Source organism: Symphalangus syndactylus, chromosome 2, assembly GCF_028878055.3.
Source record: "Symphalangus syndactylus isolate Jambi chromosome 2, NHGRI_mSymSyn1-v2.1_pri, whole genome shotgun sequence".
In the NCBI taxonomy this organism is placed as follows: Eukaryota; Metazoa; Chordata; class Mammalia; order Primates; family Hylobatidae; genus Symphalangus; species Symphalangus syndactylus.
In genome coordinates this window covers 107,190,367-107,211,578 of record NC_072424.2, presented here as the reverse complement: position 1 = coordinate 107,211,578, position 21,212 = coordinate 107,190,367, and the positions used below count along the sequence as shown (strand labels likewise).

At 35.2% G+C, this 21,212-nt stretch overlaps 1 protein-coding gene across 2 annotated transcripts in view; it reads right to left on the bottom strand.

Moving 5' to 3' along the window:
• Positions 1–21,212, bottom strand: part of LAMA2 (laminin subunit alpha 2) — a 625,547-nt gene that overhangs the window by 32,094 nt on the left and 572,241 nt on the right. Inside the window, exons 50-55 of one of the 2 annotated variants that reach the window (XM_055263701.2) lie at positions 20,265–20,427; positions 19,447–19,591; positions 11,427–11,565; positions 9,380–9,391; positions 5,993–6,113; positions 3,362–3,538 (exon numbers count right to left, since the gene is read on the bottom strand). In XM_055263701.2, the coding sequence (XP_055119676.2) occupies positions 3,362–3,538; positions 5,993–6,113; positions 9,380–9,391; positions 11,427–11,565; positions 19,447–19,591; positions 20,265–20,427 (757 nt within the window). The remainder of the gene's footprint in view (positions 1–3,361; positions 3,539–5,992; positions 6,114–9,379; positions 9,392–11,426; positions 11,566–19,446; positions 19,592–20,264; positions 20,428–21,212) is intronic. The other variant, XM_055263709.2, reaches the window with a different exon arrangement.

The following is a 21,212-nucleotide window of genomic DNA, read 5'->3' as shown; positions in this document are numbered from 1 at the left end:
ATACCATCTCCTTGCTTCTCCATCTCAGAGGTAACCACAAATGTGGATTTTATGTTTATCATTACCTCACTTTTAAAAAATATTTTTGAAATTCACATGTGTCTGTAAACAATATGTTGTTTAGTGCTACTTGTATGAGAAATCTACAAAAATGGTGCCATATAACACATTTTTCATTTTTATTTATTTTCTATTTATTATGTTGTTATATTTAGTTATAATTTATTCCTTTTTCTTATTGTTTGATATCCCATTATGCAAAAGTGCCACAGTTTGCCTCTCTGTTCTCCAGCTGATGAACATTTGGGTTGTTTCTAGTTTCTCTGCTATTATAAAGAATACTTCTATAAACATTCTTGTACATGTCTTATTATGCACATGTGCAAAAATCTGGGTCTGTACCCAGGAGTGGAATTGCTGGCTTGTAGAGAGTATGCACATGTTCAACTGTAGAAGATAGTGCCAAATTGTTTTCCAAAGTGGCTTTAGAAATTTACTTTTTCTACCAGCAGTGATCAAGGGCACTCTTTGATTCACATCTTTCCAATAATGTTCTTTCTAATACTATAGCAACCAGTATGGTTTTGACATCCCATTATAAACTGCAGTGAGCTTTTCCCCTTTTGGGGACAAGGACTGTATTCCCTGTAGATTATACATACTGTACATTTCCAAACTGAGGCTTGTGTTTTGTGTTGTTTGATGACCAAAAAGTTTAATTTTAATGCAGTTCCACTTATAATCTTGCTTTGTTCAATCAAGTCTTCTTTTCCCAAAGGTCAAAAGTTAATCCTGGTATATTTTCTTCTAAGAATTTTAAAGATTTTTATCCTTCCATATTTAAGACTTTAATTTATTGTGAATTTATTTTTTGGTTTGATATGAAAAAGAAATTTAGTTTCACCTTTTCCATATGAATAACCAATTGCCCTGAAATCATTCACTGAACAGTTCACTGTTTTTTTTTTTTAATGAAATGCAATGCCACTTATTGTCAAATGTTGTTTCTATCTATGCTTGTGTATTTTCAGGGTTCTCAATTCTTTTCTGTTTGCACAGTTATACATGAATTAACATGATGGTTCCACAATACAAAACTTTACCTTCTAATGTGCTGATATCTGGGGCTGATAGCCCCAACTATGCTATTCTTCTATTCTAGGAATTTCATCTTTGATATAAATTTTAGAATAAGCTGTCATGATTCATAGAAAAATAAGGTGATATTTTTATTATAATTGAATCTACATATCATTTTAGGGAGAAATGACATTTTTAATATTGAGTCTTTAATATCTTCATTAACATGTTGACTATACCAATTTATTGACTATAATCATTGAGAAATACTTTGGTATCATTCAATGAAATTTCATAATTTTCTCCATATGGGCTTTATGTCTATTTTGTTATAATAACTCTTAAATTATATATTTGTTCTTGTTCTTGTGCTATATTTACTTGTTCTTTTCTTACTATGCTAGCTAAGATCAGTGCAGTTAAAATAGTCATCTGTTTCTTGGGCTTGATTTTATAGCAAATGTTTATAATGTCTTTTTTTTAAATCAGGAATACTTATAGTTTTTTTTTTTTATAGCTGGCTAAGGAAGTTCCTTCCTCTTAGTTTACTTAGGTATTTTTTTAAAATCATGAATGACTGTTAAATTTTACCAAATGTTTTTACTATCTATTGACAGATTATATTATTTTTAGATTTTCTTTTTTTTTTTCTCTTCGAGTCAGAGTCTCGCATTGTCGCGCAGGCTGGAGTGCAATGGCACAATCTTGGCTCACTGCAACCTCGGCCTCCCAGGTTCAAGCAATTCTCCTGCCTCAGCCTCCCAAGTAGCTGGGATTATAGGCGCCTGCCACCATGCCCGGCTAATTTTTTGTATTTTTAGTATACAAATTAGACAAGGTTTCACTATGTTGGCCAGGTTGGTCTCGAAATCCTGACCTTGTGATCTACCCACCTTGGCCTCCCAAAATGCTGGGATTACAGGCGTGAGCCACTGTGCCTGGCCAATATTTTGATTTTCCAATATTAAACCACTTCTGCATTCCTGAAATAATCCAAGTTACTCGTGGTTATACATCTTTGGGTTCTATTTGTGAATATTTTGTGTGGGCTTTGTATTTTTTAGAAAAATAAATAAGATTTGTTACATAATATGATTGAACACTTAATGTTACATACTAAAATTGATTTTTAAAACGTAATCACAAATAACATGATCTGGTTTAGAAGGGTATGTGCGTACTTAAGGATATATTTGTAGAGCATTGTGTTCTTTTGGTCAAGGCAGACAAAATAATTCCTATGAACCCTTTCACTGAGAAAAACTAGATTAAACGGAAAATTACATTTTAAAAAATGTGGTTGAAGATATTAAAGAATACCAAGGCAATAAGAGGTATGATGCTTAAATCTGGGCAGTTGAGGGATTGCTTTTAACAGAATCAAATGGGCAGGGGATATAAATACTAAAGTTTATGTCCTTGCAAAATTGATACTCTTTTTAAAAAAAATTTTTGAGACAGAGTCTCACTCTGTCATCCAGGCTAGAGTGTGGTGGCGTGAACAGCTGAATAGCAGTCCTGAATAGCTGGGACCACAGTCGTGCGCCGCCATGCCCAGTTAATTTTTAAAATTTTTTTGTAGAGACAGGGTCTTTTCATGCTGCCTAGCCTAGTTTCAAACTCCTGGGCTCAAGCGATCCTCCTGCTTTGACCTGCCAAAGTGCTGGGATTGCAGACATGGGCCACTACACCCGGCTGGTTGATATTCTTTAGGCTTTAACATCCTTGAATGCTATTGGGATACAGTTGTCCTTGTCTGTGTTGGTTGTGTTCTACTTGCTTTCTCCCAGATCCATTTTCTGTCCTTCTTTGTGTCCAGAGAGCATGGGATGAGTCAGGCCCAACAGACTATTACTTCAGCTCGTGCAACTGGGAAAATGATCTTAGAGGAATTTACATTTAAATTTAAGGGACCGAAGCTGACTGTCTACAGATTTGGTAAGGAGTCGGACTTGCAGACAGTAGAAATTAAGATAATGTGAATATATTTTAAGCTGTCCTCTTTACATATGCATATGTTAAACCCATAGGAAATATAGGTGCAAATATGAGGGTGACTTTGCACCTGCAATTGATCAACAGGAACATCCTAGAGAAGACAATTGTACTGGGGAGATGATGCGAGTGAAATAGGAGGCCAGGATGAAAAAATGGAATGTTCAGTCCTTGCTAGCCAAGATGAGAGCAGAAATAAATGATGCAAAACTAAAAATATAAAAGTAAGTTAACTGCTTTATATAAGCATTAGGGAAAATGCATTATCAGCTAGGTGTGAGGGTACCTGTCCAGTCTGCCTTCGTTTTCTCCTAGGTGGTGCTGATGTCCCTCCACTTCCCAAAAGAATGATGCCGGACTCATTCTTGGTGCTGAATGACAGGTTGATTTCTGTTCCTACATCAATTGGCACAGGGGAGAGCTCCACAAAACCAGGCTTAGGAAAGCTGACTGTGTAAACATTCTGTGAGTAAAGGAAAAGAAGAGTAGAAACCATTAGAAATGAAAATTTAAATAAGTTCTCCATCTCACTCACCCTCCTCGATGCAATTAATGTGATTATGAAATAGATCATAGTTTTAGAAAGCAGGAAAACCCACAATTACATGGAAAGCTTAAGAGCAGTTGAAGAAATATTATTTCTAGTTATATGATAACTTCAAATCTTCTGAGCAACTTGTGTTAAAATCAGAATTATAGCCTCTACTTTTATTCTAGAGCTTTTGATTTTAAATATAGAAGATTATCACTGTTAGGTAACTTTTTTTTTGTTTGTTTGTTTAAACCAAAGATTTAAGCCAAACTGACACACAAGCAGGTACACGTCCAGGGAGATTGTCCCTAAGTTTCCTTTGAAAACACTATAATTAATATCTCTTGAATAAACTCTATCACTTAATTGTTTATGTTTTACAGATGGGTATGACCATTATCTGTGTCTGCATTTTTCCCCAGTGATAAGACCAAACCTTAAAAATAAATAAACCAAACACCGCATAGTCCAGGTTTTTCTCAATATTAAAGTAATACCATTGTCCTTGCTCAGTATAAAATTAAAACAGTTACATTTCAAGTAGAAATGTAAATAAGGTGCAAAAGGGAGAAAATCAGCTCTGCATCTCAATCTCAAGGCTGTGCAGAAGCATATAGCTTTCTATAATTCATTCATTCATTCATTTACTCTTTCACAACCTTGCCATCTTCCTCTCTCCTCCTCCCTATATTTAAAATGAATCTTGATAGACATGTTCATTCCTAATGACTTTTTTTTCTTACATATGTGGAAGATATCACTCTCTCTGTAAGTGTAGATAGTCACTTTTAATGACAGGAGGACTTTCCACTGTATGAATTTGCTAGTATTTATTTAAGCAAGCCCATGTAGTTAGGAATTTAAAGTGCTTAAAATATTCATTTTTAAAGTCCTAGATTTTGTAGGAGTAAAAGCAAAGAATCCTTTAATGTAGGCTATTTTCCTCCCACAGTGTTTCAAGACCAGTTAAATGACACAAGAGCTGGTAAAATGTATAATCTGTTTTCTATTCCAATTTTCAAATCATGTAGTTTTAGATAGTTCAGATAAAACTACTGTGCAGACTTTTCAATATTTATCCACATCAAATTTCTGCCTCATATTTTAGTTGCAAAATAATTCCTGGTTACTGAAAAGTGCCTTTACAGAATCATAATTTCCATGTGCAGAGGCTATTCATTTTCCGGACAGTTTCCATCCTCATGTATGTATCTTTTGAATGTGAATGAGAGTTAGGCTTTGAAGATTAAAATTCTCAGTAAAACTTCCTTTAAGAAGCCAGTATGGGCCCTTACAGTTTTAGTTCTTAATGTATTTTCTCTTTTCTTGTTCCCATACTTCTCAGAGTGGGTGTCTATGGCCAATTCCAAACTGGAGCCTGTAGCTATGAACAATGAAGATCCTGAAAGTTCTGTTCCAGTCTTTAAACCTCATCATTCAAGTGGTGGATTTACTTTTTCTTTACCCACATTTTCCCTTCATTTCCCTAATTCTATTGGAGTGGTTTAAGATAATTTTAATTAGAAGCAGCAGCCAAAATGAATGATTGTATTACAGTAGGGTAATTAAAAATGTATGGGAATGACACATTTAACATTTTTATTTTAAAAACAAGCTCATCACTATTGAGTTTCTATAAAATTCTTGCTAATATTTGCTGTTGACTATTGACTCTTGCTTATCGATATTTTAAGAGAGTAGAGCTATGGCCGGGGTCTTTCTCACATATGGGTCAGTGTCAACTGAAGAAACTGCAAAATAGTTAAATGAAAATAGGGGAATGCTAGGATGCTTTAGCATCAAAGAAGAGTTACTGAGGATATCAGCTAACAAAGGACTTTGCAGGCATGTCAAACACAAGTCTTTGCAGAGTTGATTGACACAGGTCCCAGTCTATGTTATTTCAAAGACAGCGGGGCTAGACTTCAAGGTTGTAGACAACAGACTATGCACTAACGGTTACGGTGTAAATTACTACTTGCTACTTGTGTTAAACTCGAATGGTTCCAGAAAAAATTTAAGGCTGCTAATAAAGCTATATGCAACACATAAAAGTAAAATACATTTAAAATGGATGACAAAAATGAGGAAAAGGGAAAAGTAGTGTTGGAAAAAAAGAGAAAAACAGAAAAGAGATAAGTATTAATGATATGTGCTATGAAGAGCTATACATTTGGGAAATTGGATCACAATTCTAGGACTTCATAATACCATTTTTTATCATGGTAATTTAGAGAATGCTTTAATCTTGCTTTATCGTTTAAGAGTAGGATCAGTAGAAATGTAAAATATGTTAACAAAAGACTGATCCTTGTAGGAGCAGCCACACTAAGTAAGTGAAATCTGATATAAATGTGTTTAGAGAACCATCAAAAACAGACCAACCTCCAGGGAACATCCTTTGGTAACACCAACATAATCGGGACTACTGAGTATATTGTACGGAGTTCTTGAAATTTCAATATCTTTGAGGCAGCCGGAATATTTCTTCAAATTTACTTCTGGCCTATTGAATAGTCAAATGGAAAGCAAAAGCATTATCATTAGGGTGATGGTAGTGTAGTCTCTGACTACTAGAAGGAAGCCTTATGGAGCAGACACATGCCGGCACATGTCTATCAAACTGTGCACACGTGTACCCAGCAAACTCTGGTTTCCATCGTCTACTGGTTGGTCTAAGTGGATGTTAATGTTATCCTGCAGAAGGAATCTTTTTGTAGTCCTTCTTCTCCCCTTTAACAATAATCTCACCCACAGCATTTAAACAGGAATTAACTGACTTCTTATTAATGCTTCATATGTGTAATGAAATAAGTTTTATTTTTTTCACCAAAGAGAAGATAATTGCGTAGGCAGCATAAACAAACTATATACCAAAAAGTTTTTAAAAACCTTGCTCAAAAGTTAGAAAAAAACTGAAAATGTTTATTTTGAAAAAGATTTTTTTTATTTGAGGCTTTTTCTTGGGAGATAGCTAAAAAATAAGATAATATTACATATCTCTTTAAGGCTTTTAAGTAAAACGAAGTCTAAGAAACATTCTTTTGGATTATATAGTCTAAAAAACAGATGTTTAAAAATTAGGTTTACTGGACGGGTGTAGTGGCTCATTCCTGTAGTCCCTGCATTTTGGGAGGCCGAAGAGGGAGGATTGCTTGAGGCCAGGAGTTCAAGACCAGCCTGAGGCAACATAGTGAGACCCTGTCTTTGCCCTCCCCTCCAAAAAAAGTAGCTGGGCGTGTTGGTGTGTGCCTTGAGTCCCAGCTACTTGGAGATGCTGAGGAGAGAGGATCTTTTGAGCCCAGGAGGCCGAGGCTGCAGTGAGTTATGGTTGTGCCACTGCACTCCAGCCTGGGCTACAGAGTGAGATCCCTGTCTCAAAATAAAAAAATGTTTTTTTTTTAACAGATTAGTTTAGTTTATGGATTGACCCCAAAGTCTGTATTCTATATTAGAACAATAACAAAATAAAGCAACCAAATGCAAAAACCAATACATTTTATATTTTCAATAAAATTGAAAAATGACTTTTATACTCAAACTACACTTGAATGTTTACTTTTGCATACTACTTCATAAAATGGGGCAAGTGTGCCAGCAGATTAGGAAATGAAGTCTTGCCCTTGAGTCCAGATGTTGAAAGTGATCTAAGTTCTCCAAGACTCGGTGTTCTTGTATGTGAAATGGGCACGATAATAACAATCATAGTATCTACATAATCAAATTGCAAAGGTTTAATAAATTAAGGAATAGCATTGCACACAGTAAGTGCTCAACAAACAAAGGCTATCAGAATGTCAGTGATGATGATACTTCTTTAATTATAACAGTGCTGTTCCACAGAACTTCTTGTGATGATGGATATTGTCAATTCTTCACTGTCCAAATCAGTACTTACTAGCCACATGTGGCTATTAGGACTTGAAATGTAGCTTGTCTCAGTGAGAAACTGAATATTTATTGTTATTTAATTTGATTTAATTTACAATTAAATAGCTACTGTGACTTGTGGCTACTATTTTGAATAGTGAAAGTATATAGAAGTGAAAAAGATAATTCTTTATGTGGTGTTAATCAGCATCAGTAAAAACTGTCCAGTCGGCATCAATATACTGTAGTTGATAGGGTGATGATTAATTCTCTCCTCATTGTCCCATGATGCCAAGTTTCTTTTTTTATCTTAATGAAAAACACATGGCATGAGGAAAAACAGGTGGAAAAACAAATTAGACCTTGGCAGTGTATATCAGGTGATTTATTTCATGTCAGATATCTGTCTGTTTCCACCGCCCCCACTCCTTTCTGGAACTTCTTTACTTTCATTGATAATTTTTCCTTGTTCCCAAGGTTTTCTTTCCATTCAGTCAGTTGGTTGTTATAAAGAACATGCCCAAATGTAGGGCGAGAATTTCGCTTATATTTTTCTTGCATAATGCAAAGAGAAGGTGAATTTCACTAACAGTGTTCACTTGCTTCCATATTTTCCTTTATGGAAAGACTGACTTACCACCATTTTTTTCAGAGGTCTTGTTAATAAAGTAAATCACTCCTACAAGTTATATAGTTCATTGTTTCATGGAAACACAAAGAACCATTCCAAAATATGATTTAGCAACCTCAGTATTAGGACAATTACAGGGGATAAATAGTCACATAAGGTGACTGGACTCAATGGTAACCACGGTTCCCTGTTTCTTGAGGGTCACCACTCAAAGGCAAAATTACAAACCTACACAGTGCCGTCCCAGAGTTTTATTAACATATATTTCTATGAAAGCCAGCCTTTGCTTTTTAGCCATCTCAGCAAACGTAGCACAACTGGTGGTCTTACAACTGTATCATGATAAAACGCATGGTTTATTTTTCCCTACTTTCATTTCTGTATATTCTATTTCTCTTATTAAAAATCTAGCCTTGGTTTTAAAAATTTCTTGGATCAGTTCGGCTTTATTATCTTCTTTCCAGAAATCTGGCACAGCTGGGCTCTGAAATGCCAAAACACCAGGCTTTAGCTCTAGCCAGAGGATACCAGCCCTGCACATCTCTGAGGTCTGTTCAGCCATTTATGGCGGCCCATTGCTCACAGCTTTTATGCTAATGCAAGTAAGAATTAAAATGCTCCTGAGAAGCTAGGAGAACTATCTCACACTTCTTTACTACTAACGCAAATACTTATTTTAAATATAGTATTTCCAGAGATTCCTTCATCTGGCACCATAGCTAGTTTTAAATAAACATGTCAATAGATAAACAGCTTTGACAAGAGGTGCAAAGGCTGTGTAAATGTTTGCATATCTGCAGGCCTGCAAAAAGCAAGAAGGCAGTGGTAAGCATGTGAGAGCACAGTTTGATTCCTCAGCAGACAGCATGGCACTAGGGAGGCCAGGGCCCAGGGTTCAACTCAAGAGACCACTTTACTGTGTTCCCCAGAACTAGACTGTGTACCAGAAATTGACCGGCTGCCTTTTGAGTGTGTGCTGCTGGTCACCAGGGGCACTGTGTGCAGATGGTTGAACAAGTGAGCAGAGCAAATCTCATCACTGTTGGCGAGACAACTCAGATCGCAGCCCAACTGATGGTAGGTAAGCAGCAGAATGTAGGCCAGCAAGGGGCAGCAGGAGAACTCTCACAGAACGCACGGCTTGCTCGTGAAACATACTATGAACAAAGCTGTACTGGTGTTGCCCTGCTTCTGCATGGCTGCTTTATCTAAGAAGCCACATTTACCCAACCCATGCACTCGACGAAGGCATGCATAAATTTAAATTTTACCTTGCTTTCATACTAGGTAACGGGAAAGAGAGAAAAAAAAAAACAAAAATAAAAACAATTTACTTATAATTACATTTTCATTTAGTAAAACAATAAACTTTAATCATAAATCTTTAAAAAATCATTTCACAGGGATCTATAAAGGAAAGAAATGCAAAAGCCCCAATAGAACTAAAAATAGACATATGCCCTTGACGGCAGTGAAATTAGAATCAAAATATGACCGTAGCTCACACTATCAACTTGGAAAATTTTTACTTTAAAATATGAATTTAAAGTACTTGTTCTTATCAATCTAATAAATGGGAAAATGTACAATGTCACTATTCTGTAGTGTTCATGAATGGCTTATAAATATTGCCTCTCAAAGAGCTTGAGCTTAACAACGCATGTGAAAATAATTTATGTTTACCACATCTTTTGCACTTTGTCATACTGAGGACCTGTCTGCAGGCAAAATAACAGGTAACTATGAATGTTTGTTTCCTTTATCAATCACAAATATACCTCTAATGGCTGTTTTGAAATAATGCTCCATACTATGGAAATAGTATACTGTAATTATGCAACGCTGTACCATGAAAGTAAAAACATTTTAGTGATAAAGATTCATTTAACAGATTCAGATTTTAACAGATTTTATAGAATTTAACAGGCACGCCTTTATAGATAATTCCTAAAAATTATTTTATGATAATTAAAATCATCACTAGAATAAATGAAGCTAGATTTGAATAACCTTAGGTTTGGCTGTATTTAATTCACTCAATAATATATGGTTCATGATCTTGTAAAGCAAATCTTATATTTGAACAACCACTGGATTCCTAGTTTTTAGTATGGAGCCTGTCACATAGTAGATACTCAACAAACTTTTGGTGAATGACTGGTAAATGAATTTCTAGGTAATAACTGTGGTACTATTCAAATTTGATTTGTAATGTTTTTCTGACTTGACACTTTAAATTTATTTTTCTAACACAAATACATTACAATGAATGCAGAGCCAATTTATTTGCACCATGAAGCTCATCAGATAATTAGACAGTTGCTTCATCTATGAGTTTAGATATGGGTAGAAGCAATTTCAGCCTGCACACTAGCTGTCATAGAATGAGACTGAACTTTCGCTGCTCATTTAGAAATATGAAAATAACTGACCATCACACTTTTCAGCTATTCTGGGATCTTTCCAAACATAATCTCTCTTTTTGGAGTAGAAACACCTAGACAGAACTTTTATACCCTTTAAAAACTACCAAACCAATTAAAACAAAAAATTAAAAACATGGTAGTCTGTAATAAACTCTTATGGTTTAACCAAATCAATTAATCCCATTCTAATTAGAGTTTAATTAACATTTATTGAGCACCAAGTGCCATCCTTATAGACTATCTTATGTTTTATAATGAGCAGTAAATTAACTACATAGCACGTGAGTATTTTCTGACACTTTTTAGTTACTTTATTTTTTGAACTAACTAAATTAGGAAGCAAATGTGTCTCCCCATACTGCTAGCTAAAAAGCATATGTGAAATTAAAAAAAAATGTTGGCATGGGCAGGAGAACAACTAATACAGTTCTTGTATTAGGCATATGGGAAAGCTCCAACACGCCATTATGATGCTAATGCTTAGCAATAAAATAGGTTATACTCATAGCATCCTGGAACACTGACCAATTTTCAGAACACTAAGCAATGTCAGAGTGCCATTATCTCCAGTGAATGTACAAGGAGAACAGCAATTACAAGATCCACATTCAACTCTGGCTTCTACCTTTAATTACTTTCATAATTCTTTTCAGCAGGTGCATATAAAGGAAACAGCAACTCCAATCCATCTCTTCAACAAAGATGTCAAATTAGTCCTTTGGTTTCTAAATCCTGGTGTTGTTCTAACATGCAACATGATGTTTTTGATTAGGCCTTTCTGCAACCAAGGGTTATATGACATTCCTATTGTAATTAAACTTCAGAACTCTAGTGAGCATAGTGGTCATTTAATTAAAACCTAATCCTTAGCTTTACATATAAACTAAATTACCTCAAGTTTCTCAGCGTTGGCAGGCCACCAAAATATATTTTGTCATCTGCTTTCAAGTCAAGACCAAAGTTGTTTCCAGAAGACGAAGTTGCTATGTTCTCCTCCTGATTAGTATCTATATCTACAATTGATATATTGGCTGTAAAGGAGATAGAAAGTTTAACATTTTATTTGAGCAATATCAACCACATCTATATCATCATTAATACTTCAAGACAAATTTGGTTTAATTCGAGAATTAACATTGACTTTCTCAAGCACTTGCACTATATTTAGCAATTTAATAATTACAGAAATAACATCAATAAAATACATTATTAAACTGTCCCCCAAAGAGCATGAAAATAATAGCTTAAACACCAATGAAGGCAAACCAATGAAGATAAAAGAGATAATTATAAATGGACATCAAAGATCCATTTGATGTAGTTTTCTATAATCTAGATAAGTAGTTAGAAAATAAAGCAAGATTAAAAATGCTAAATAACAAAGATATCTAATTAGGAATCAGATAATTAATTAGAAACATGCCTAATCTATGGCTCTTTCTGTAAGTTTTACCATCCACAGGAACTACTGGGATTTAGACTCATCTGCAAAGTCACTGTTGTAAAATATGATTGTACATGGAAGTGGAAGGGGATGTTATACAAGGAAGTGGTGAGATCCAGGTACACCGTAAATTACATTTTAGACTGGGATGCTAAGTGTTGTGACAGAGATACAGTCCTCATGCCTTCTTGCTTTTCTTTTGGGTCTCTCAAGGAATTTTTAATGTGATGAAGATAAGAATTCAGAAATAGATAGAAAAAGGAAAGACGAGGCACTTCTCTGTTCAAACTGCATTGTTTAGAAAGCAGACAGGAACTCCTTATCTCATTGATCCCCCTCACTACCGCCCCCTTCTTAGGGGTCAAGCTAGGCTTTTTTCTGAATTACATGCTTTTCTACCACATTTCCTTAGATCCAGCCTTTAACTACTTCATATGCATCCTTGATGCATATTGACATCAGTTCCTTAAGATGATAGATTTGGCCTCTAAACCTTTGTCTGATGTAGGACCTGAATTAGCAAGGGTTTGAAAATGGGCATTTGAACCAGTGGGTTATAAGGGAATTTCTAAATGTTTATTCTTTAGGATGCTAGTTTCTTGGATGTTCCTGGCTCAAATAAATATGACAAATACCGGGTTATACAAAGTTGAACATGTATCTTCTTAATTTTATGGCTGCCCAGATCTTTCAGCATGCTAATATACAATGCAATGTTCCTAGAGAAGGACATAGAGCAAAAAGTATTTCCCAAATTTATTTGATCCTGAAATATTGTTATTTTCACTCAACCCATCATCTTTCAGAATCAGTGTTCTTTGGAAAACACAGAGAAACATCAAATTCCAAAATTCCCTTGAAGTTTATAGCCCTATCATTTAAAAAAGATGTATCTTCAATAAAATCAAACACAATTGCCTTATTAAAAAAGGACCAAAATACACATACCAATGGACACCTCAAACCAGACTTTTGTAAAAACAAACAAGAAAAATACCTAAAAGAATAATTGTCCTATTAAATATAGTTAGCAAGTTAAGATTTTAAAATTGAATTACTTTCACACACCTATTTTATTATTTTTATATACATAACTAGTTTCATACACATATATCTCCTTGACTGGACTGGGGGCTAAAAGAAAATAGACATATAAAACTGTTTTCAAGACTTTTTCCTACACATTCCTTTTTATCTAGATTGGCAAAGATATTTTCATATGGGGCTGTTGACTGGAAGATGAAAATAGCCTCTTTCTACAAACTTGGTGGGTATTTTAATGATGTCTGAAAATGAGATTCTGCCTCTCTATCACAGGCAAGCCAGTGACTGGAGGTGGTTTTTATCCTTATCCATGAATGAATATATGCATATTTAGAAATCATTCTAAGAAAAAATGATTAAAGAGCAGCAACACAATTGAATTGAAATTCATTGGCCCAAAAGGTAACTGGCAGAGAGACAGGATGGCATATTTTTACTGACTTAAAGGAAGTGCTTTACTCTATCCTTCATGAGTGATAGCGATGAAGTGGGTTCTACCAGGAAATGCTAGTAAATGCTAATGCTTGCTTTTATTTCCTGCCCTATTTCTTTTCTTTACAGAATAGAAAAGTAGGCTATTGACACAAAATTTCACAGTTGATGAGTTCAGATGTGATTTATAAGTAGGTAGGGAAATAAGGATTTTATTAAATAATAGACACAGAGTAGGGACTTAACAAATATTTTATAAACAATGCTGAGTTTTTATAAGCTAAGTGTTTTTACTTTGGCTATTATTCTTTTGTTCTCTTTCTTGATCCACTGAAAATCTAATTGAGTGTTCTCAACCTTGCATCCTAATCGATGCATTTAGGGGATAGGGCACACTTCTGTCAGGGACTGTGGTTCTGTAACTGACTCAAGGAAGATGGGGAACGTTCCTGAAGGACTGTACTTGAATTTCAAGACGACAGTGCTCTTGCCAACTAGTTGAGAATAATTCATATAAAACAAATAATCTGGTCACTGAAAAGGAGCAATGATCCACATTGCTGGAGCCTTATTTCAATTCCTCTCCCACTACTCTGTGAACTCTGGTCTTGCTAAAGTCCTCAGGGACCTGCCTATAACCAAACTCGGAGTTCTTTTAAACTTTATCTGAATCCATGTTTGTACAATATTCAATGCTGTTAGCATTTCCTTCCTTATAGGAAATTTCTTCTGGCTTCCATAATGTCAAGCTCTCTGGCTTCTTTTACCTTTCATTCTCAATCTCCTACCCCGGTGTCTATTTTTGAACACTTCTAAAATGTTGATGTTTTATAATATCCCTTGCTTTGCCCACATCTCAGGTTTTAGCCATCTGGGCAAACTCAGGTTTATATCTACTTACAATGTATTGATGACTTAAATGTATGTATGCTTGGACCTGATTTTTGCCTAAAAGTCCACATTCAACAGGTGAGACACCATCATCTATATTTTCCTTGCGTACTTTAAGCTAAACATTCCAAATCAAAATAATTATCATCTAACTCCCAAATCTATATTACTTAACTTACTTTTTTGTTGTTGGTCTTATGACCCCCCACCCAATCTACTAAACTAGAGAGTCATCCTGACTTTCTCCTCACCACATCTAATCAATCAACAGCTTCACTAATTTCTTATCCTAAATACCTCTAATAGCTGTCCTATTTTTAAAACAGTTTTACTGAGGAATAATTAACATGCTATAATTTAAACCATGTTTGTAACGTGCAATTGTATACACCTGCTGAACCACCACCACACTCAATGAACATAGTCATCACCCCAGAAGTTTCTTTATGCTCATTTGTAATCCCTACTTTTTGCCTTTTCATACATATACCATTCACAAGTAGCATCCATCTGCTTTCTGTGACTGTAGTTTACATTTTCTATGTAATTTTATACAAATGTACTCTTTTTTTGTCTGCCAAAATTTGCCTTTTTGTCTGCCTATTTGGATATTCATCCATTTTGTACCTATATTTATACTTTCTTATTTTTTATTGCTGAGTAGTATTCCATTGTATGAGTATACCACAATTTATGTATATCTATTTAGCTGTCGATGGATATTTGAGTTGTTTTCAGTTTTTGAGTAACACAGATAAAAGTAATGTGAGCATTTTGGTACAAGTCTTTGTATAAAAATATGCTTTCATGTGTCTTGGGTGAATAATTAGGTGTGAAATGACTGGTTTGTATGGTAGATGTATATTTAGTCTTTTAAGAAATGGCCAACCTCTTCCAACGTTATGCCACTCTATATCCTCAGCAGCAGTGTATGAGTTCCAGTGTCTCCACCTTCTGCCAGCACTGAGTATGGTCAGTCTTTTTAATTTTAGTCATTCTAATAGCTGTGTAGCCGTATCACATGGTGGATTTATTCTGCATTTCTTTGATGTCAATTCCCACTGCATCTCTTACTTCAAGCATAATTTACCTCCTGCCTAGACTATTATTGAACCCAATTGTTCACTTTGTCTTCAGTTTGGTCTTCTGACAATATATCTTCCACACTGACACCTCGACTAATATACTTAAATTGAAATTACCCCGTCACATCTCTACTTAAAATCAAGTTCATCAAGATGAACTGCAAACTCCTCAACATAGTTTAAACAGCTTCCTGTGCCCTGGCCCTTGCCAACACGCCCAGCGTTATCTTCTATCACTCTTTTGAAATTTAAACTCCAGTAATTCAAACTGATTACAACATCTGCCCAAATAATCCATGTTTTCATACATCTTTATCTTTTCATATGATGCTTTTTGGCCTGGATCACCCTGCAACTGCTTCCATCCCTCCTACCCCCCCAACCATAAAAGGACTTAGGGCTCAGTTAGTGCCTTATTTCTCTCCCTCCATATATCTCCCTTGGTGTTTACTGTACCCTAAACAGATACAGTAATTTGCTACTTGTGCAGCAGGTAAGTTACTCAAGGGTAGGAACCGCATGCATCTTCACTGATCCAGCACAGCATCTGATGCATAGTTGGTATTTAATAAATGTGTCCTGTAAGAGCTAATCTTATCAAAGCAGGTAGTAAGGTTATTTTGCCAAGCCTTTCTTCTTTTCCTTCTAGATGTAGATTTTACTGCTTTAAGTGTGATCTTTGGATATTGCTACTGCAGGTCAATGACCATATGCTTGTAATCTATTGAGATTGCATTTTTCAACTTTATGTAAGAAGTTTGCATTTTTCTTTTGTGAATTATTTGTTTATAACATTTGCTTTTTCCGTTGTGGCTTCAATGCTTTTCTTTTTATAAGGAAAAATTAATACATATTAACTGACCTGCTATAGTAATAAAATACTTTAAAAGTATCAGAGAAAATATATTGGATATATGAGAATACATGTGGAAAAACAGAACAGCTATAGTTTTATTATAATAAAAAATTTCACCTGTTTAATTGAGAAATTTGTGGTGAGACACCAGAGATAATAGAGAATGGGTAACAACCATGGGCAGAAGGTAGAAGTTCCCAGTCTAATTTAAGAATCAAAATTCTGAACAACTAAACCTCATAGGGCTTAATTTCTTTTTAATGGTGATAACATAGAGATACATTAGAGAAGTAAGGAGAATGGTTCATGTCATTAATACCCAAAATAAAAGTGAGAATGACTGCTTGGTGCATTTGACAGGAGTATTCAGAAAGGCAAAAAGCAATGTGAGTCTAGAGTCAATTTGAAAGCCAAGGAGAAGACTTATAAATGAGAAAGTATCAGCCAACCGTGTCAAAGGGATTGAACTAGAAACCAGAAATGTAACAGAAGATACTGAGTAGTCTGAGATAAAGGAAAATTCCTTCTGATTTCTGGACCACAGAGTAGTAACAGTAACAGTAACAGTCAGTAGCTCTAGTAAAATCTGGAAAAATTAGACCTACTGGGGGAAGAACTTTCTGAATTGATGGAATGTTGTAGTTACAGTAAACCTAAAACATATTTTTAACTACTTTCAAATTTATATGATTCTGTAACTTGACCTTTGACTAACATTGATTCAGAGCACAGATCTTTTGTTTATTTGTTTTAATGGATAGAATAAAAGTTGAGATAGCGGACTAATTATGGAAGTTAGCGTTTCCAAGGTGACCATTTATAAAAATTGTTCTCCTAAGTTGTTGAATCATTTTATCCCTGTTTGTTACACTATACATCTACCAAGCATATTATTATCTTTAGAGTTTATAGCATTAGCCAATTCAGCTTAGTGTTCTGAATGTCTTTATTTTTATTATTTTAAAATTTTAGATTCACGTGGTGCATATGAAGGTTTGTTTCATGGATATATTGCATAAGAGTGAAGTTTGGGCTTCTAGTGGACCCATCACCCACACAGTGAACACTGCACCCAATAGGCGATTTTTAAACCTTCACCCCTTTTCCTCCCTCCTCCTTTTTGGAGTCCCCAGTGTCTATTGTTTCCATCTTCATGTCTTCGTGTATCCATTGTTTAGCTTCTCACCTTGTAAGTGAGAACATGTGGTATTGGATTTTCTATTTCTGGGTTATGTCACCTAGGATAATGACCTCCAGCTCCATTCCTGTTGCTGCAAAAGACATGATTTCCTTCTTTTTTATGGCTGCATAGTATTCCGTGGTGTCTATATACCACATTTTCTTTTCTCAGTCATCTGTTGATGGACATTTAGGTTGTCTTTTTTTCTTTTATAATGCATATCCATCTTCTCCTTCTTTCTTCAAATCTGTTATTCTACTACTATAGAAGAGAAGTTGGTGGGGAGACACTAGGCTCACCAGACTCCGTAGCATCCTAAATTGTTACACATCTCCAAACTGCTGCTAAAGAAACTTTACTAAAGCACAAGTCTTATGATATCACACCCTTTCTTAAAACTCTTAGAGTTCTCCGTATCCCTATGGCTTTCAGGATAAAGTTGAAACTCACTCACTTAGCTCATATGTCCCCTTATGCACTGGTTTTGTTATCTCTTGGCCCCTACTGATAATTTCCTGCCAACATTCATTCATGTAGGCTATGGATTCACTTGTAGTTACTAAAGCATTCCCCAAAGTGTGTTCAGCGGAATGGAAGGATTTCTCTGATTAAAGAAATTTGGGAAATGTTGGGTTAAACAGCTAAACATTCTTCTTACTGAACAACTAACTACACAGAGCTTCTGACACGCAAATGTGCATTGTGCCTCTCTTACACAGGAACAATGTATGCAGCAGCACTCCAAAATAAAGAATTGCAAAGCCAGTTTTTGTCCCATATGAGAGGTTTCTCTAGAGTTTCCTGTTGGAAATGCAGCTGGAAAAGGATGTGTTACGCTCTCTGATGACTCCAGGCTTTTACACAACTTTCACTACTCTGAAACGTCCATACATGCTTTTCATCCAGCTAACTCCTCATCCAGCTTGTGCCTCAGGGGCACTCCAGTGGAAACTGACCCTTCTGTTTGACTCAAGTGTCTCTCTTCTGAGATTGCTCGCTGGCTACATACATCTCTATCACAGCAATTAGCTCTCTACCCTCTAACCATGATACTTGTCTATCTCCCCAATTTGATGCAAGTTCCTTGAAGGCAAGAACTTAGAACTTCATTTAGTTCTTATGTGGTACTTAGAAGGTGCTTGGCAGATATGTATTAAATGCAGAAATGAAAGACGGTACAAATTTAAATTTAAATTTTCATGAAATGTCACATTGGCATTGGCAACATTAATTAAGTCTATTTATATTAGCAGAAGTAACAAAGTCTCATTTGCAGATATTGGGAATGCCATACTACACAGAATTAGTGCAATTATATACTTAAAAAGCAATAGCACCACACTCGGAACTAATAGACTTGGATTTCTGTCTTGGTTGTGAGATCTTTTATATATATGTCTGTGACCACATAAAAGTTTGAGTGTATATTTTACTTTTTCTAACACTGAAACAAAATACCTACTTATGTGATCAGATAAACCAATCTTTGTGAAAGTGTTTTAAAATGTCCCCGAATCATAAACATGTCATGTTACTATTGATCAATTATTTACTTGCAGGCATACAAATGTCTGGCAATTTAAATGAGCAAATAACTGATAACTATGCCCTACCACCCCTACAGATTCCACTGTGGGCCACTTTAAAGGAAACATCTTGACAAAATAGGGAGAAAAGAAAAGCACCCAACATTTTTCAAACATATTACAGGATATAATTTTGCAAGTTGTAAGACAGTTTTATGCTTTCAAATTAAGCTCTCAGTTTCAAAAGAAAATGATAGAGAAGCATTTGGCTCTTCAATCAGTCATGTCTAACCCAAATCACCTATAATCTAAGCCAAAAAAATGACTGTATAAATTTTTCACTGAACTCGTGAGTAGCTAAAATTACAGACGGAGTCTTCCTCTTGATCAGGTACATGTGCACTTTGGATTTCATGATTAAGGCCCATATTGCATTATTACGGTAAAAACTCACCTTGTTTTTGAATTCTTGACAGAGTGAATGATTTCCATTTCCCATCATTATGGTTTTGATTGCTGACAACGGAAGCCATTCCTGAGCCCAGATCATAACTGACTTTTATGTGCCCATCAGTGAGCTCCACACTCATGAAATCTCTCTATTAATAGAGTAAACATATACCAGTGATTAGATACACAGAGAATTATATGAGTGTTCGCTTTTCTTGTGTGGTTTATATTAGGGTCTTGTGGCTAAATTGCTGAATATGTCACTCTGTTGCAGAAATCCATTTTGAAAATAGAATTGGTGTTACTATTTTCTGAATTTTTGTGGCTGTGATATTATGATGCACACGGTCACAACCAAATTTCTAAGACATACTCTTTTATTACAGTAGTAAAATGTGAGTTCATTTGAAAACATATTAAGTGAACCAAAAGGTATGTTCCCTGAAAGAATTCATTAAGAAATACTGACCAGAAAAAAATGAGGCCAAAGAATATTTAGAATCACCTTTTCAACTTAGGTCTCTGAAAGAAGATTAAGGAAGCATTTTGCTGCTGTATGGCTCCATGCTGGGAAAAATTATTACCGGATGTATTGCTTAAAGGATTATGTGGGGAGTTGTATTGAAAATAAATAGTAATTAAATTGTATCTGTGATTAAAGTTATTATTTAAAATATATAAGCACTATCTGTATCACCCATTCTTGGCCGCCAGACAACCATCCCAAGCTTTTTAGAAAATAACTGATAATTTTACCAATAACTGATAAAAGAAGCAAACACATTTTAGTCACGGAAACTCTGCTATGCATATGATCTTTACCAGGTCTCGTGTGGCAAGATACATCAGAAGAGCACTCGAAGAAAATGTTCTGAACTTGAACATGACGGTGGAGATGTTGGGGTACCAGCGAATGGGGCGGCTGACCAATGCATAACCTTCTCCATCAAATTGAATAGTCCCCTCACTATCTTCCACCTGAGGACTGAGAAGAGAGACGTTTCACATGAATCAGATCATATCTATTTGGTCTGTCATTATTCAATGCATCACTGAATAGCAATGAGACTATAGGCTGTTGTAGGGCAGGAAATACCCTAAATATATCTTCGTTCCTTCCACTTATCTCCATCTCTACTGCCACCATGCTAGAATAAGTAAAAACCATCTCTCACCTTTCATGAGGTGTGCAATAACTAAGTCATTAGTTTTTTTAAGTGCTTTATGTTTTGTAGAAGTACTTGGTAGTAGATAGTTATATTGATGCTTAAGGGTGACTTAGTGGTATTTGGGCAAAGGGGCGGGGTTTCTGGATGGGCTGAGAATACATTATTACATTTCTTATATATAGGATCCTACTCTGAATATTTGCCTTCCAACAAATTTTTCTGGAACAAATTAGATTCAGACAATTAAGGAGGCCTGTATTTATTTGTATGTTTTTTTTCTGTCTCCTTCACTAGAATGTAAATTTCATGAGACCATCTAAGAGATTATGGGCTAGGTCCTATGTCAGGCACAAACTCAAAACATCTAGTACATACAGTACAATACTTGGATCCTAGAATCCAGTTGATGTTTGTAGGATGAAAAAGATTTTAGTATAGCAAATTGCCTCACAGAGAATATATGTTTAATCAATATTGGATGCATAATTAATGAATATCTAAGATAAGTCTTGTGAATACATTTAAAATATTTTTCCCAAATATGAGACTATTTTTATGTATCTCTCTGTCTACGTACCTATCTGTCTGATGTTACTGCGAT